The sequence below is a fragment of the Prionailurus viverrinus genome, chromosome D1 (genome assembly GCF_022837055.1).
Source record: "Prionailurus viverrinus isolate Anna chromosome D1, UM_Priviv_1.0, whole genome shotgun sequence".
In the NCBI taxonomy this organism is placed as follows: Eukaryota; Metazoa; Chordata; class Mammalia; order Carnivora; family Felidae; genus Prionailurus; species Prionailurus viverrinus.
The window spans coordinates 1,873,211-1,892,047 of record NC_062570.1 but is presented as its reverse complement, the minus strand read 5'-3'; the positions used below and the strand labels follow the sequence as shown (position 1 = coordinate 1,892,047).

At 40.1% G+C, this 18,837-nt stretch overlaps 1 protein-coding gene across 11 annotated transcripts in view; it reads right to left on the bottom strand.

Moving 5' to 3' along the window:
• DYNC2H1 (dynein cytoplasmic 2 heavy chain 1) overlaps window positions 1-18,837 on the bottom strand; it is a 355,486-nt gene that overhangs the window by 178,994 nt on the left and 157,655 nt on the right. For 7 of the 11 annotated variants that reach the window (XM_047878737.1, XM_047878734.1, XM_047878738.1 and 4 more), the window contains 5 exons: window positions 18,424-18,567; window positions 15,715-15,825; window positions 8,043-8,108; window positions 6,307-6,357; window positions 5,478-5,555 (listed from right to left, as the gene is read on the bottom strand). In XM_047878737.1, the coding sequence (XP_047734693.1) occupies window positions 5,478-5,555; window positions 6,307-6,357; window positions 8,043-8,108; window positions 15,715-15,825; window positions 18,424-18,567 (450 nt within the window). Of the gene's footprint in view, window positions 1-5,477; window positions 5,556-6,306; window positions 6,358-8,042; window positions 8,109-14,526; window positions 15,585-15,714; window positions 15,826-18,423; window positions 18,568-18,837 lie in introns of those variants that run through there. The other 4 variants (XM_047878736.1, XM_047878741.1, XM_047878742.1 and 1 more) reach the window with 2 other exon arrangements.

The window sequence follows — 18,837 nt, the reverse complement described above, 5'->3', positions numbered from 1 at the left end:
TTCAGCCTTCTTTGTGGTATAATTGACGAAATAGTACCTATTTGAGTGCTCTGATAAGCATTTATTTACACTGCAATAATTACCACAATGAAACAAATTCACATTAACTCAAAAGTTACCATTTTTTTGTAGTAAGAACACTCAAAATCCACTCTTAGTAAATTTAAAGTATACAATACGGTACTGTTACATAGAGCCACCATATTACATTAGATTCTCTAGAACTTACTCACCTTATAGTCAAACATTTGTACCCAATGTCCAACTTCTCTCCCCATTTCACACAACCCCCAGCTCCATTCTGTGGAATGGCAGCCTCCATTCTCCTCTCAGCTTTACTTAGTTCACGTTTTTATGGATGAATAATATTCTATTACAGAGGGATAGATCACATTCTCTTTATCCGTTCATCCACTGATAGACATGCAGGTTGTTACAACACAGTAAAACCTTGGTGTGCGAGGAACTTGTTCTGCCAGTGTTCCACAAGATGAGGAAACTTTTCTAATAAATTTTAACTTGATAAATGAGTGATGTCTTGCAATACGAGTAGTATGTGATGCCCAATGTCACAACTGAGCCAATGGTCCGTGAAGTTCGCTTGGATATACAAGCGCTCTGGATTACAAGCAAGTTTCCAGAACAAATTATGCTAACAAACCAAGATTTTACTGTATATCTTGGTTGTTCTAAATAATGCTGCAATAAACATGGGAGTACAGATATCTCAGACACCTATTTCCTTTCCTTTGGATTTACACCCAGAAGTAGCAGTGCTGGATCACATGGTAGTTCTATTTTTAATTTTTTTGAGGAATCTCCACACTGTGTTTCATAATGGCTGCACCATTTTCTATGCTCACCAACAGTGCACGGTTTCCCTTTTCTCCACAACCTGGCCATTGCTGGTTATCTCTTGTCTTTCCAATTATAGCCATCCTAACAGTCATGAATTAATAATACCTCATTGTGGTTTTTATTTGCATTTCCTTAATGACTACTGACATTGAACACCTTTTTATATACCTGTCGGCCATTTGTGTGTCTTCTTTAGAAAAATGTCTATTCAGGTCCTTTGTCCATTAAAAAAAAAAATTTTTTTTTTTTTTAGTACAGTTGACACACAATGTCACGTTACTTTCAGATAGACAACACAGTGATTCAGCATGTGTAAACTATGCCACGTTCACAAGTATGACAACCGTCTGTCACCATACAGTGCTATTACGGTACCACTGACCACATTCCCTCCGCTGTGCCTTCTATTCTCGTGACGTATGCATTCCACAACTGGAAGCCTGTACCTCCTTCTCCCCTTCACCCACTTTGCCCATCCCCACCCCTGGCAAGCTCTCTTCCAATTATCAACAGTGGGCTACAAGAACAGAAATGTAAATCTGTAGAGATGGAGGATTTTTATGGAAAATAATGGCAAATTGGGAAGATCTGTATCTGCAGGGCTAGAATGTCACATAAAATAAACATAAACCAAGTACTTAAGGATGTTTCATCCAAAGAGTCGTATTCATATGTAATTAACCCACGATAGTGCCCAAATTTCATCATGTAAGTTAACTAAAATTAAATTTATACAGCATAAAATTAAATACATTTCAATTTAATTATTTTTAATAAGTGATATAAACCTATTAGGACAACACTTGATGGCGGTCCATTAAATTTAGTTGCAATTAGTGTATAAGGGCCTACCGCTACCAATTTAGGCTACACATTCTATAATCGTTACAGATTTGGCCAGGAATTAGAGCCAGCTACACTGCAGTTAGGAAGCCCTCTGGCTTCACATCACCCGGGGTAGAGCTCTGGTTCGGTGCCACCACAGCACAAGTATTTGTCCTACTCTCCACGGTGTAGGTTCACTGAGTGCCGTCTCTATGTGTTACGCAACATGTATTTGTCACTCCACTGGCACTACGCTCACCAGTACGGACACTAAATAAATGATTAATGGAACAATTAGTGATAATAAAGCAGAATCCATTTACTTTATTCAACAAATATTTATGAAGGAAAGGCAAGAAAGAATGGCAGCGAAAAGCCCAGACTCTGCATCAAGGAGCCCAACTTCAAATCCTGACTCTACTTTCTAAGTGACCGTAAGCAAGTGATTGCACTGCTCTGCGTCTATTTTGCTCATCTGTTAAACGAGGACAGGATTGTGAGGATGTTGAAAATATCTACCGAGGGGATCTGTTTTCAAATTCTTCATAATGCTTTCAACAGCGAGTCCCCAATAAATGCAAACTATTCTAACTGTTGGCACCATGTGCCACTGAGACCTTACAAGGGTTGCGAAGAGCAGGGAAGGAAAGAAGGAAGAGCAACGCATGCATATACTTTGAGAGCAGTCTTTCTTTCATTCCCCACAAAATACCACTGAGGCTGCGTAAACAACATAGGGACTGTCGGGAGGTGGGCTTCCGAGCTGCTGTTTCTTCCGCTCACCCGCATACTTGGCCCCCACTTCCCACTCCGGAATAGAGAAGCGGGAGGGATGGAGGACGAAGGATAGGAAGTGGGGGGAGACAGAGACAAAGAAACACTGCAGTTGGAAAATTCAGGCATCGACTATGGTGTCAGGTGAATGCCTTGATGGAAATCATAGTGCAAACTTCCCACCTGTCTGTCTGCCTCTCTGTCTTGGGTAAACCGTTACCCTCTCCACACCTCGCTTTCCACTCGTCTAGGCTGCTGTGATGATAACATGAGATAATGTGTGTACAGTATTTAATATGATGTTTGGCATGTAACACGCCCTCCAATAGATGTGTGAGATTAAAAAGAAACCTTAGATTCCTTCACTGAACTCGCTACTAGTGGTTCTCATTTCTCATCTGTAAAAAGAATTTAATAATACCCGTCTCTCAGGGTTGGTATGATAATCGCATAATTCATGTTGACTCACATGGTAAGTCATACTCATAAGATACTCATAAGATAACTCGTAAGATAATTCATGTACACCTGAAAACAAGATTATGCTCTATGTTAACTAACTGGAATTTAAATAAACACTTAAAAAAATAAATGAGATAATCCACTTAAAACGTTTTGTAAATGCGGTGCCTGGGTGGCTCAGTCAGTTTAGCGTCCGACTTCAGCTCAGTTAAAGCGCCTGACTTCAGCTAAAACCCATGATCTTACAGTTCATGGGTGCGAGCCCTGCATCGGGCTCTGTGCTGACAGCTCAGAGCCTGAAGCCTGCTTCAGATTGTGTGTGTGTGTGTGTGTCTCTCTCTGCCCCTCCCCTGCTTATACTCTGTCTCTGTCTCAAAAATAAATAAACATTAAAATTTTTTAAGTGTTTTGTAAACTAAAATGATAATAAAACATTAATGTGTACTATAACCTTCTCTGAATATGAAAGTTACTTTCCTAAAAGTTTTGGATTCCTTTATTTAAACAGAAATGAGTGGGTTAAAAAAAGAAAAGCAAGAAACATCATTACAATTTTTAGTTTAAAAATGTAAGATTTTTTTCCCTCAAATGTGACAATATTATCTGTACCATGCCGATTATTATTTTCCGTTAGGAGTTCATGTGATAGTTCAGAAATCCTGCTCAACAATCTATAATTCCCTTTAAATTGTCTCTATTTTTCACCATTTGCAGCAATGTGGATGGAAGTGGAAGGTTTTACGGTGAGTGAAATAAGTCAGTCAGAGAAGAACAGATATATCATGTTTTCACTCATGTGGATCTTGAGAAGCTCAACAGATGAACATGGGGGAGGAGAAGGGAAAAAATAGTTACAAACAGAGAGGGAGGGAGGTAAACCATAAGAGACTCTTAAATACAGAGAAGAGACTGAGGGTTGATTGGGGGGGGGGGGTGGAGAAGAAAATGGGTGATGGGCACTGAGGAGGGCACCTGTTGGGATGAGCACTAGGTGTCGTATGGAAGCCAATTTGACAATAAATTGTATTCATAAAAAGAATAAAAACATTGTCACTATTTTTCTTTTTTTGCATTCTATTATAATTGTGTCGTAAGTGTTTCCTATACTAGGTGACAAAGTCCCGGGAAGAAGGAACCAAGACTTCTATTTTATTTTATATTTAATTATTTTGAGAGCATGAGCAGAGACAGAGACTCCCAAGCAGGCTCCGTGCTATCTGTGCAGAGCCTGACGCAGGGCTCAAACTCAAGAAACCTCAAGATCATGACCTGAGCCGAAATCAAGAGTCAGACACAGAAGTGACTGAGCCGCCCCAGCACCCCATCCGAGGCCTTTAGACATCCATGCCCTTTGTTCTCAGTCAGTAGTTCATGCACACTTAATAAACATCTAACCCAGGGAACTACATGAACAATGCAAAATTTACCTCACCTCTTTCGTCATCAGTTTGTCTACTCATAACCTCACTTTGTCAACCAAAGAAAGTGTATAACAGAAACTACGCATTTGGCACATAGTGGGCGCAAGCTGAATAATCAAAGGAAGGCAGGAGTCAGGTTTGGCCTGAATGCTGGGGACAGAAAGTGTAATAAGGCCTGGATCCTAATCTCCACGGACGTACAACCTAGGAGAAGAGGCAGACACACCAAATCATCTGAATCAGTGTGACAGGTGCTATGATACGGCAACATTCAAGATACACGCTATGAGAAAAGACAGAAGGAAGAAATGAGGCAAAAAGTCACATAGAAAGTAGTGCTTTAGGTACGTCCTAAAATGTTAAGTAGACGTTTTATGCGTAAAAAAGGTCAGAGGGCATTCCAGGCAGAGGGAGTAACAGGACCAGTAAGTGCAGGAAACAGTGAGAGGATGGACTGGAAATAAAACTGAGGAGGTGGGCAGGGAGCAGATCATGGAGCATCTTATCCTTTATGCAAATGACTGTGGACTCTGCCCTGTGGGTGACAAGAAACCGTTAAGAGGTGTGAAACACCGCGTGCACTGTATCGTAACTACACTTTAAAACCGAAAGGGTATAATAAAATAGAAAGGCATGAGAGCAGAAGCGGGGGCTCCACAGAGAAGCCCAGGTGAGTGGTGGGAGTCACAACTACGAGTGATGGCAAGAATGGAGAAGAGCTGAGGGTGACAGAGATTTCAAAGACGCATAAAAGCAAGAGAAACAGTTTGTATTCGAAACTCGTTTAAGCATCATACTGCATCTCATGACCAATCCCTAATTACTTTACAAATAAGACCTCCATGTACCATATTAGGGGGTCTTCAGTTTACTCCTCTTCATGCTCCCTGTGGGTACGCAGCACAGGACCCTGTACAATGGACACGCCAAACGTGTGAGTGCTGAGTGGATGATTTAACTAAGGATTAAAGGACTAATCAGAACAGGATAATTCTCTGATATCCTCTGGCCCAGGGATTTTACGGCAGATTCACAGAAATATCGACACTGAGTATGGATAGAGAGCACGTAAAAATATAAACAGAAATAACTCAGCAGGGAAAGAGTTCTCGAACCCCCAGCATACACGTGACATACCTTTAGTGTTGCTACAGCCCAGCTCCTCTCCTGGTCTATCCACGACGGGAGCTGCTCGCGGATTCGCTGCTGAGAGTCCTTCGGTAAGAGCAGTTGTTTTTGTTGGTATATGTGGTAACATTCAGACTTAGAAAAATTAACAATTGACTAGCTAATTTTATGAACGCTATTTTGAAAAACTTGTTCTATACATTATTGTAACTTATTTTACAAGTCACCATTATAAAATTCCATATAACAAGGTACAGATAACCACTTACATAAATTTGTACACATTCTCATGGTACATAATCTTTTAGAAAACTTAAGGGCATTTAATAAAAAACTGCCATAAATTTACATTATTTTTTTTAACAGTGTCTTGCATTTCAGACATAATCTAGATTTTGCATTACACTTTGGGTATGTTAATTTGGAGACAAATATTATCCCCTGACATGTTCAAATAGAAAATTAGTAAAGAAGCTAAACTTGCACAAAGTGATCAAGAATTAAAAAAAAATTTTTTTTACACTTCCAATTGTATGAGAATTTTCCTTGTTTTAATACAAAATTCTATTTTCTTAGGATTATAAAAGTGTTCTTGGAATAAAACATATACACTAAGAAACTAATATAGTTTCTTAGTATTTAATTAGTATTATTCTCATAAGAATATATGTCTTTATATAGACTACCCTTTATAGTAAGGTAGTAGAGGCAAGGACACATTCCTCTAATTAAAATATAATTTCAACAGTATTTTAAAATTCTTCTGGAGCAAACAGTATTTCATGAAGGCAAAGCTAGAACTATTTTCCCTAAGAGTGACGTAAGTTTTTTTACTTACAGCTTTCCGCAACATGTCTCCAACAACCACACCTGTAAACGTATCCCATTCCTAACGAATAAAAACAGAAATAATACAAAAAAATAGACAAATACTAACCAGGTCACAGAATTTTCTTAATTTCCCTATAAGACGGCTTACAATGCAGCTCTCTAAGGACATGGAAAAAATAAAACTCATTTCACATCTCCTACTCCTGGTACAACATTACCATCTAGAATCTGTTTGTGTACCAACATAAAACATTTGTACAAAAACTGCTACAAACAATTGTACTGAAGGAAGAAGTATACCTACATTGTGTGTGTGTGTGTGTGTGTGTGTGCGCGCGCGCGCGCGCGCAGGTATATGGGTGTCAACATCTGAAAGTGTACATGTCACGTTCAATTATCATTTGTCACTACCCATTAATCTGTCCTATTACGTATGAATTTTCACTAATAGAAAAGCATAAGTTGCACCAAAAATTTAAAAATTGTCTATGCTGGGGAAAAATAGAGGAAAGTACATCCATTAACTCATCTTTTCCAACGGACTGGGAGAAGGCTGCCATCATTCATTTTTTTTTTAAATTAATCCACAGAATCACAACCGACCCAGTGTGACGTCATCTAGCCCTCCAAGAAAATCTCCGTCTTCACCCTGAGCCCTTCTCAATCAGATAGTAATAGGCACTAGCATATTATTGTTACACACTGGTTAGCAAATAAGGAAAAAACCTATTAAGATTTGAGGGCAAAAAGAAAAAAACAAAATTATTTCCTGCCTCCACACTCCGTGACCACTCAATTCTTTCACTGAAAGTATAGTCAATAGGATAGGGATGATTACTATTCCTCTACGTGAGAGAAAAATGTTCTCCTCTCCCAATTCCTATTTATACTCCAAGAGGGAAAACTAGGACAGTAAGTCTTCTTACACAGTGTGGAACATATGATGCCGGTGAAACACGTTATACAGGAGGAAGGAACGGCATCAAATAAAAGGAGTCCAACAAATTCAGGAGAAAGAACACAAGTCCCCAGAGCGTGGGGAACAGTCTGCAGGAAGTAGCCAAATAAGGGCAATCCGGAACATAAACCAAGTCTGACTGAGTGGAGTGAAAGGTTCCGAGGTTACAGGTGCGCTGTCCACACACTGTCCCCGCTCCTTCCCACCCCCGGCCACTGTGCTCTCGCGGGCAATAATGGCAGAGTAACAAAAAAATCACCTCCGTATAATTTCCTTAAACACGAGCTCACCAGAGACGGATTAGTTATCTCTAACCTGAAGGAGGCTCAAGTTGGAGTGAGTTCCATGGCAGACGAGAAAGAAAGTTACAAAGAAGATAAATTATACATAAAATGATGAACAGAAAGCTTCAGGCTACGAGAAGCTACTGCAAAGTGCCCACCCTCTTGCTTCACCTGCTGACTCAGAGCAAGTTGGGGAGGGTAATAAATATGTAGCCGTCTATCCACACCGTGTCACATTCCTATGTGCCTGCATGAGGACAAGAAGCGGACATGGCTCAGAAAGGTGAGCGACTCGAGTTTCTTTCTCTGCCTCCCGTCACTTCAGAACGCTGGGCTCATCCAGAGGGGAGGACAAGCAGGAACCAGCGTTTTTAAATGTCTGACTTAGTTAAAACTTCATAGGTTGATACACAATTTCCAGACTAAAGTTATTTCTAATCTAACCATGAACCTTACAAACTCTACGTAACTCTTATATTTTCCTCCTTTATTTCCACTTACATTTTCTTGAAAAAGTTCCGGATGCATGCCCCGAACAAAGTGCAGCGCAAACATCAACTGGTCAGCCTGAAAAGAATAAGAAATATTACCGCGCTGTTTCTACATTTGTGTGTTTGGAAAAGCACAGTCCTGACATTTCAGTTCAGTGTTCTATTTTTAAATTGCCCACTTTTATCAATAGAAGAAATGACTACTGAGATGGTACCTACACAGGGCACTTCTGAGTCAGGGGTGGGAAGGACACAGGAAGTACCCAACATTCTAGACAAAATGCTACAGATGAAGCGTCACGTACATCTCATCAAAAAAGGTTTATTTAACTAGCTGAAAACCAATTGTGAGGTCTGAATTGGTCACTATTAATAAGATCAACCTCCTGCATTAATAATCTTCAATGTGTCCTGTGTATGTTTACATGATCCAGAACATTCTATATGCCCGTGAATCAAAACATTTCATTTCTAGAAATTTATGCAAAGGGATGATAAATGTATTCATAGGATATTTACTGCAAGATTTTTTATTATAGAGGAAAAACTCCAACAACCTAAGTGTTCCAAGGTGATCATAAATAATATTCAAATCAAAATATACAGCATAGCCCATATTGTGGAAGGAGGGGCAATATGTTTGTATAATCACATATGGACACATGTCTGCAAAAAGAATTGGAAAAATGACATCACCTTTTATCAGTAATTTATTTTTACAACTACATGTCATTTTTGGTTCCTTCTTTTTTCTGACGTGTATATTATAAATTTTCTAAAGTAAGCTTAGCTCACTTCTGTTAAAAAAAAAAAAATCTACCCAAGCATCTTTCCCACCAGTTTATAATGTAAGCATTTAAAAACAATTTTTTTTAATATTTATTTTTGAGAGAGAGAGAGCGAGAGAGCAAGCAGGGGAGGGGCAGAGAGAGAGAGACACAGAATCCGAAGCAGGCTCCAGGCTCTGAGCTGTCAGCACAGAGCCCAACGCAGGGCTCGAACCCATGAACCGTGAGATTGTGACCTGAGCCGAAGGTGGGCACTCAACCGACTGAGCAACCCAAGCGCCCCTGTAATGTAAGCATTTTATAAACAGGGTCTCCTGCAGTATAATAATACTTTATATCTAATATGTGTATATGATTGTAAGTCTACAAGTAAGAGATAACTATAAAGACATGAAGATGTGGGGGCGCCTGGTGGCTCCATCGGTTGTCAGCTGTGCTGGCAGCTCCGAGCCTGGAGCCTGCTTCCGATTCTGTGCCTCCCTCTCTCCCTGCCCCTCACCTGCTCATGCTCCGTCTCTGTCTCAAAAATAAATATTACAAAAAAAATTTAAAGACATGACGACACAATAATATGCAGAAGATACATTTGTCACAAAAAGATGCTCTTATAAATCCTACCAGCAAGTGACATCCTCACCTGCAAGAGAATCACCCCTCTATTGGAAAGATTCAGTGCCTCGAATCACACAATAAAAGCACAGTTTATTTCATAAAAGTACATGCTGTGTATGTATATGCAGCAAGCAGTCAGTAAATACCTATTAAGTGAATAAATAAAAAGCATGTGTTCACAACCATAACATAGCTAATGACTTAAAAAAATTTCTCCAAATAGAAAAACTTTGGGCAGATGGCCATCACTCAGATGATGGGAAAAGAGTTAGAACCAACTAGCATGTGTAGGAAACAACTACATGTGACTTTAAAAATATAAAAAGCAAGACCTGTCATTTGGGGAGATGTGGAGTGTTCTTAGGTATGAGAAAGTAAGAATTCAGGTGTGGGGTTGGCTGACTGGGGACTGGCTGGATAAGCCACTAAGATGCTTATTTTATAAATTAATGCATGTTTAAAATGATTATCACAGCATCCCTCATCGAAGGTAGGTAACGATTAAGATAAAAATAAGACAATACATGTACTACTTTGAAGGCTTTATCACTTAATAACACACTTAATTCTCTACTCCAGAGATATACACACACAAATTCACACCCAGTACTACTACCCTTACCCCGCCACTGCTTCCTCTGACCTGAGGAAAAAGAATGCGGTCTCTGTCTCTAGGGTTAGTACAAAGACGGCAGGGCCCTGGCACTCTAGGGTTCTCAGATCAGGCGCTGGGTTCAGCGAGCTGACTGTTAATTCCATCACTGAGGCCAAACTCCAAAACACTGGCAAAGAATAGCCACATAACACAGAGTCAACAAACGGGTAGTGGCGGTTCCCCTTCTCCCTGTGTTCTGGAGACAGAAGACTTCCCAGCCTGAGGGATGAGCCCACAATCGTAGCTGAGCCTCTCCCATCGCATCCCCCACAGATAACGGCACGGGAACTACACCAGACTAACCCGGACCTTCATTGCCTTCCCAAACTGGAGGCGGCAGAAGCCGTTTCTGGCAGCTGGTTGACAGCTATACCAATTGTTTTTTATAATAAAAAACAATTATGACTCGAGAACACACCTAAAAATACAATTTACTGAGAGACAAGAGGACACATTATTTCCAAATAAGCCGGGGTCAAATTAAGAATGTACAAATCAAGCTTACGGATTTTCTGAATATTTGCTTCAAACAATAACCAAAACAACCACAAAAAAACCCTGTCATCATCCAGAGTTGAGAAATTACTTTGTACCTCTGACGTCCTTGATCTACACTGCTTTTCAGACCAAAAAATTTCAGTCTTTTATTTACTTATTTCCTGATTTCGAGAAAGAGCGAGCAAGTGAGCAGGTGAGCTGTGGAGAGGAGACAAAGGAGAGAGAGAGAGAGAGAGAGAGAGAGAGAGAGAGAGAATCTTAAGCAGGCTCCGCATTCAGCATGAAGCCCAACACGGGGTCAGTCCCACAACCCTGGGATCCTGACCTGAGCTGAAATCAAGAGTCAGAAACCAAGGGACCGCACCACCCAGGCGCCCCAATTTAGGTGTTTTAATTCAATGTCAACTCATCTCATTAGGCTTGGTTCTGTTAACAAAATTCTTTAATATCATGAGGATATAAGCAAAATATCAACTGATCATCGACACGAAGAAAAATCAGTAAGAGAAGGCAGAGGACTAGCGAGTATAAATCAGCCACATGGCATCCCATAAATTCCACCCTGGCATCACACACACCCCAGTGAATATGCAGGAAGGGTGAAACTGTTAGCACACGAGTAACATGGTAGAAGGGAGTCTTAAAGCCCACTTTAGGATGAGGTCAAGTGTTTCCAGACAGGATGATTTTGCTTGAACTGCACCCTGTTAGCCTTGAGTCTTCAGGCATCAAGCAGAATGGGCTTAAATCCCAGTTCCAACACCCTCCAGACAGGAATAACCTATAGCACGGGTGCTAGCTCTGCATCTTGGTCTCCTCCTTTAGAGAATAGGATTGTCGTAGGAAGTGAGTAACAACGTATGTGAGGTGCTTCCCCGGTGCCTGGAACACGTAAGGTGACACACAGTTGCTACCTGCTTTACAGTCACCTGATGCACTATATACTACTGTACCGGAAAGGAAATTTATCTTAAAAATCTTCTATAAACCTCCTGATTCTCAGAGACTGAGAAGCAGTAGCAAGAATAAGAAATCTATTCCTTTTATTTGTACTCGACACTATTCATTGCTTTCCAACAACTTCAAGGTAATGTGTAAAGTACCTGCTACCATATGAAGTCTTGCTTTAATCTAGCAAATACGTAGATAGCATAGAACCAAGCACAGGCAGGGGCACCTGGGGACTCAGTGGGTTCAGCACCCAACTCTTGATCTTGGCTCAGGTCATGATCTCAGGGTTTGTAAGACTGGGCCCTGTGTTGGCTCTGCACAGCGTGGAGCCTGCCTGGGATTCTGTCTCTGTCTCTCCCTCTCCCTCCCTCCCTTCCTCCCTCTCTCTCTCTCTCTCTGTCTGTCTCTCTCTCCCTCTCCCTGTCTCTCCCTATCTCTCTCTCTCTCTCTGTCTCTCTCTGTCTCACTCTCCTTCTCCCTGTCTCTCTCTTCTCAAAATAAATAAACTTAAAAAAAAAAAAAAAAAAAAGAACCCAAGTACTCACAGTTGTGCTTGAGGTGGTAGGTCACACATTTTAGTTAACAATTCTATGCACATTCAACTCTACTTCCAGAAAATCTAAAGGGTTAGATATAATACTAAAAGTTTCAAAATCTTCTAAGCAGAAGAAAATGATTCAAATTATCAGGGTTCATTTTAATAAAATGAAAGGCTATAAAATTTGTAAATATAAATTTTGTAAATATCAGAGAACTTCCACTTTTCTATTAAAAGACAACACATTTTGATAGAAAAAAAAATACCAGAATCCAAACTAAATGATTTGTAGGATAAATACAGTCAGGAGATGCCATTAATTTCCTTTTAAAATGTAATATCCATTTGCATTTGAATCAGCTGGCAAATCCACTGGAGAGGAAGGCCAGGTGACCCGTCTTCCCTCACCGGCACCCTCCCTGCATGCCAGTGCTCCAGTACGCCATGCTTCCACGAGGACAGGGACACGGCAAGAGCACATGCTCTCCAAACCTCCTCTGTGCTCTCATCCAGTACATGAGAAAATCACTTCACACCCCAACAGCAACTTCCCTTACTTCGTATCTGTTCCAAATGACACAGTGGGAGGAAGAAAGGATACGTAAAGGCGCCAGCTTGTGCACAGTCCGACAGAACCGCAAGTGTTGGGGAACTGAATATGCTACTTACCCGATAATTGTCCAAAATACTTGGGTTACTGAAATAAATGCTCTGATCTCTTGGACAAAAAGAATGACAGAGCCAATAGTCTGAACTGAAATTGCTAGACAGCCTTCTCCATTTGTTTTAGTTTATTACAGGCCTAAATTTTCTGCTACAAAACAAGTCAATCATTTTTTTGTTCCAGGTCAACTTGCTTTCACGTGGGTGTGATGTGAATACTAATAATCCCAGGCTCTGTTTCAAGGGTCTGGTGTTGCCACACCACTGTCGGCAACACAACAGCAACATCAGCATGAGGAAAAGGCAGTTTAATGTGAAGGTGGTTGCTAAAAATCCAAAAAGCTTTCACTAAATACGAAATCAGTTCCATCCTAAGTAAGATTATAATGCTAAATCTTCAAAAATGGACCTCATTGGTTTACAATTAATATGCTTTCTAATTGTTATTCACCACTGAAACTCCATGGAATGCTGAATTCATGTCGAATATATTTAATATTACTGACACAGAAATATGAACATTATAAAACATATTCCATCACCAATTAAAAACATATGTTAAGAATTATAGATGTTAGCTTTTAAAAAATGTTTTCAAGTGTTCACAATACAAAAGTATGTCTCAAGATAGGCAATAAAAAATTCCAGCTGGGCACTAAAATGTTAAGGATGTGAAGCCTTACAAGCTCTCCCCTAGTGCAATAAAACGTTGGCTTTAGCCTAACTTACACGTATTTTTAAAAGACAATGTGACTTAAAAGAAGTAACCCTAGCTAAACTTCACTTATACGTTACATCACTTTGGTACTCAACATTTACTGTATCTTCCCCTCCCTAATTACATTACAGAATATAGGACATAAAGATTTAAATCTCATCAGTAGATACAATGTATTACTAAAAATAAATAAGAATATATAAACTGAGGTGCAGATATATAGGTCAACAGTAAGAAATGCCCAATAAGCTACTATCTTTTGGAATGAGTAAGAAATTTTATATTATCTTTTGACTTAAACATTTTTCAGGAATAATATTTTATAGCCCATGTAGTTCCATAAGGATTTTGGTGACACCTTGAAGTAAGTGTAGGTCCATAATATTTTCACAAAGTATTCACAATCACAAATCACATTTAGTGTAGAGGTTTTAAAAGAAAAGTGAAAAAGCACTAAATATATTACTAGAAGAAGAATCGAAATGAAACTCTGCAACCTTAATATATTCACTAGAAAATAAATATTAAAACTACATTAAAAAACTAACCATGAAAATTCACTAACACAGAAATCAAAAAATAAATCCAATGATTAAAAAATAAAATATAAAACAATTACCATCAAGTAGATTTGTTCTGTAAAGCAAAGCCTATTCTTTAAAATACCAAGAAAACAAACAGATGGGGCAAATAAGGGAGGACAGTAAAAACAGACATTTAATAAAAATTCAGAGGAGGCAGGAAATATTTACAAACCATAACTGGACAAAAAATAGAAAGACTGATAACATCCAGGGTTGAAAAGGATGCAAGGAAGGAGAGACCTCAATCCACCAAGACAGTAGCAGATAAACTAGGATGAGCCACATTACAGAATACACACGCTAAGAATAACGAGGTTAACATATTTATACTCATGACAAGATCCTGAGGACCCGTCGCATGAGAAGAGAGGCAACAGAAGAAAACACCTACCAAGGAAAACTGAAAACGTCAGCTAGGTGTACATGTGCACGTGAAGAGAAAGGACAGGGACCGTACGGAGCCGATTGAGCGTGGGACAGGCCAAGTCTAACGCAGCGACCGCAGGCAGGAGCGACCGAGCGTTTTCTCTATAGGTCCACCAAGTTGGAAACTCTTCAAGAAAATACGTTTCAGTTCGTGTACTAACAATTTTTAAGTATCATGTGAGCTAATATATAGTACACGTTAGAGACGTGAGATCAAGGATCGATGAAACTCTACTGCTGTGTCATCCTCAGACCTAGAACCCTAACATATTAGTGACCAAACGGACTTTGACGTCATCTGCTTATAATTTGTCGTGTGTACAAGTTAAAACTCAGGGCCAAACAGGTGATTCTTTGAACGGCACCTAGAATACACATACACTGTACAGACACCTGAAGAGAAATCTCCACGGTTCTCATTAAGGAAAAACTGCAGAAATGCCCAGCTGTAACTCTCACCTTCCGGTAACAGCCCTTGGAATTTGAAAGATTTATTCAGTCTCCAGTAAAGATCATCAACATTATCACTCTAATCATAAAAATTACTATCCCTTTCTACAGAATGTAGTAACTAGATCTTTTTCAAGATTTTCTGAGAATGCTATATAACTGTGCCATAACAACTCTATTTCTCTCACTTAATTGTCTTTACAAAGCCCTTCCTCAACATATCTCAACCAATACCCAAAAACTGACACTTGAAAAAAAAATCTTAAAGTAAAAAGCCTCTGTGTTTTCTACAACATTCCTAATTTTCTAAAATATGTTTCATTTTCTATTCCTTGGGGCCCTTGTAATATGAAGATGTCTATGACGTTCATGTCTCAGGATCAGGTTCCAGGAAGAGAAACCAAGTTTGCCCCCAAGCAATTTCAAGAGAGATTTCTGATTGCAACAGCTGTGTAGACACAGTGCCACACAACAGACCCCATGACAAACGTGGTCCAAAATGTCAGCAGTACTGAGGCGGAGAGACCCGAGCTAGGAGATGACTCATCACAAGGTCCTGCGGCAGCTACGGGCTCGTTCAGAAGGAAGGGAGATAACCCTCCGCACTCGTCATTCTCCTACCACATCCCAGAAAGCCAGAAGACGCCCCACGTAGCAATGAATGTTACTCTGGGAAAATATCAGAAAGGCCGATTTCAATATGTTTCCAGTTGGGAAAGGATTCTACAATTTCACTGTAAGACTGTATTAAATACAAGTTCAGGTAGTATTTTATACATGAAAAAATAATATTTCTTACCTTAAACAGACAACGGCATATATATTCATAGACCATATGTTTTAATGAGCTGATAAGAGACTGGATTCTCCGTTCTGTACTTTCGGAATCCTGTAGATTACAATTTGAAAACTGAAAAACCATTAAAAAATTTATAAACAGTTAAATGATACCCCATAGCTTAATCACACTTATAAAATGTTCCTCCAGACTCAAAGCTGATTCTAGAATAATTATCTTTGTCAATCAACTTAAGGGACTAAATAATACAGGGACTAAATAATTATTTCCAATAATACAGTATGAATTGAATTTGACCATACCACTCTGATACCTAATGGCATTAAAAGTACTGCTTTCGTAGGGGTTATACACATTTCATTACTCACATTATAATTATCAATCAAGTCCTGAAACGGTGTGACCACAATTTTCTCATCCTCAATATAAGAACCTAAACGATCTTAAACCATGGTCTTCGCGTTAACTAACGATGAACACGAACACTGATGTTGATGCTGTTTAGAAATCATACCACCTGTAGTTTTTTTGTTTTTGTTTTTTTTTATCTGTTTCTGTACTTCCATTGTACAGGATTGCCATGATTTGAGAAATACCACTAATGGTGATTTCCTTTGACAACTCAAGAGGAGAAGAAGGATGTCAAGGCTGGTCTTTCTCTAAGTGTCATGTGATTTTTCATGTCACCTCAGGGAGCATTTGCAGCCCACATGCCTTGAAAACTTCAATTTTGGTATAATATTTAGGCTTAACTTCCTCCCTTCCTTGTGATTTTAATGGACAAGGAAAAAGCCTAGTAAAGTAATTTTAACAGTTTAGAGAAAGATATCCAGGATAAGCCGTGCAATGTGTGAAACTGGTACAAAACTAATGAACCAGCGCTCAAATCCGTCAGACCTCGGTTTCGGGCCTTGTTAGCAGCATGTTCTGAGGCAGCTCATTGTTTCTGGTTCACGTGGCAGACATCGTCTTCGTTTCACTATTAACAAAGGTCACATGTGAAATGGACCCCTGGATCCACTGAGAGACCCCACTACAAGATTTAATGCATTTCCAAGACACTGGAAATCAAGTTTTTTACTCTACATCTTCAAGATTCTATTGCTTTTTAAAGTAAATTCAAACATGCACGCACACACACACACACACACACACACACACACACACACACACACAGGTCAGTGGTATTCGATAACCATGCTACTGAAGAAGTGCGGTTACCGAGGAGACGCTGGGCTACACACTTTTGTAAGGAGCACAGAATAACCAATGATCTCTTTGGGTTTAGTCAGAACTGCTAACCTAGTTACCAGTTCTCATACTAGTGAACTCACTTTTAATGTGATTATTTTTTGACTAAAGGATAAAGAAACATCTAAAACAAACCTATACTTGCATACTTTCTAAGTAATTTATGAGAAACTTTTAATGAAAAATTATTCAAAGATCTATATAATCCATTGTTGGTTAAGAGACTGAAAAGGACACTGTTGCTGCCTCAGTCTACTGCACCAATGGCACGTGCTTCCACAGGTAGGGAGATGGCAACTGTGTAACGGCTCACAAACGTGCACTTTTGTGCCAGTCGTCCGTGTCTAGGAATTTACCCAGGGGAAAAACGAGAGAAGGAAAACAATGGAAAAGAGAAAAACCACAAGTTTCTATAGCTGTCTTAAAACATGGCCAGATTCTTTGTCACTCCTCCTGACCACAGGCAGGTTTGTGACAGCTTCCACCACACACAACACAGCATGAGGGACACCCACCCGGGGCCAGGTCGTGAAGGTTCTGCCTTACCGAGCAGAAGACACACGTTGGTCCCCCAGATGTCCCACCAGGAACGCACTGCTCCCCGCGGTGAGGAAGCCCAGCAGAGACGGTACGTCAGTCAGCAGCCCTCCCACCAGCCCCAGGCACCAGATTTGCCAGTAAAGACTCCCTGTCTCCCCCTCCAGTCCCACCTGAGGCCCCAAACATGGTGAAAGAGATAAGCCATCTCTGCTCCACCCTGACCAAATTCCCCACAGGATCCACGAGCAGAAGAAAAACACCACCAAGACTGGGGTAATATGCTATTCAGCACAGATAAGCAGACAGTGTCCATACAGCACCTGGTTACACGAAGTACTGTACAGCCTCACCATTTCTCAAAAAGACCGCAGGTTCCTGTATATGACGTGAAAGTTGTCTGTGATATACTGACACTTACTTTCAAGACCATGTGATACCTGTGGGTTAAAACAACCTATATCCATTCACGTTCCCTTCCTTCTACGAGCACATACACTTGTTACGTAGCATACACTTCTGCAGCCCCGATAACTAGAACAATCCCTGGAATGTAGCAAAGCCTCAAACGACGAACGTGTATGAAACGTGTATGAAATGTTCAATGTTCTTTTCTCCAAGTGAGGAGATTATGTAGACAATTTCTCTTTCTACCATTTTTAATGATACTCTATTACATGTTAATTTGTACTCAGAATTTAAAACATTTCCATTCAAAGGAGTGTCACACTGGGGTAGTTTGTAAGAACATAAAATACACTAAGGAGCCCGTTTCTTTAAATATGGCTTAAAATTGTTACGTGGGGTCTTCTAAAACGTAATTCTAAACAAGTTTTCTCAGGAAATTACTGTTACAAATTAAGTACGTAGTAAAGTGATCTCTCCTATTCAGTATCAGCTACGGGGCAAGCAAAAGTGTACCTGTTTGTTGTGCAGAGCCCGCTGGAATAGTCGGAGAAATGCAGCCAAACTGAAACGGTACATGTTGTTAATTTTGGCCAAGTCGGAGATGATGAAGAACATCTTGCTGGCGCTCTCAGCCAGGGGAAGGTACGCATCCCGCTCCTGCGGACCACAGGCGGGGCAGGAAAACACCTCAGCAGTAGCGCCTTACTGCCACCCACAGACCGCCGCACCCATGTGAGCCCCCCGGACAACCAAGGAAGAGGACCAATTTTATAACTAACAGGAACAATAGGGCCCAGTTTTTCTTATTTTTATAGAACAGAGGGCAACGTATTTAGATAATTATCTGCCTCTCCGATTAAAATCGCCTACAGAGGTAGAAGTGGCTCACGGTGGATCGGAATGAGGACCACCAGCACCTACATTAGG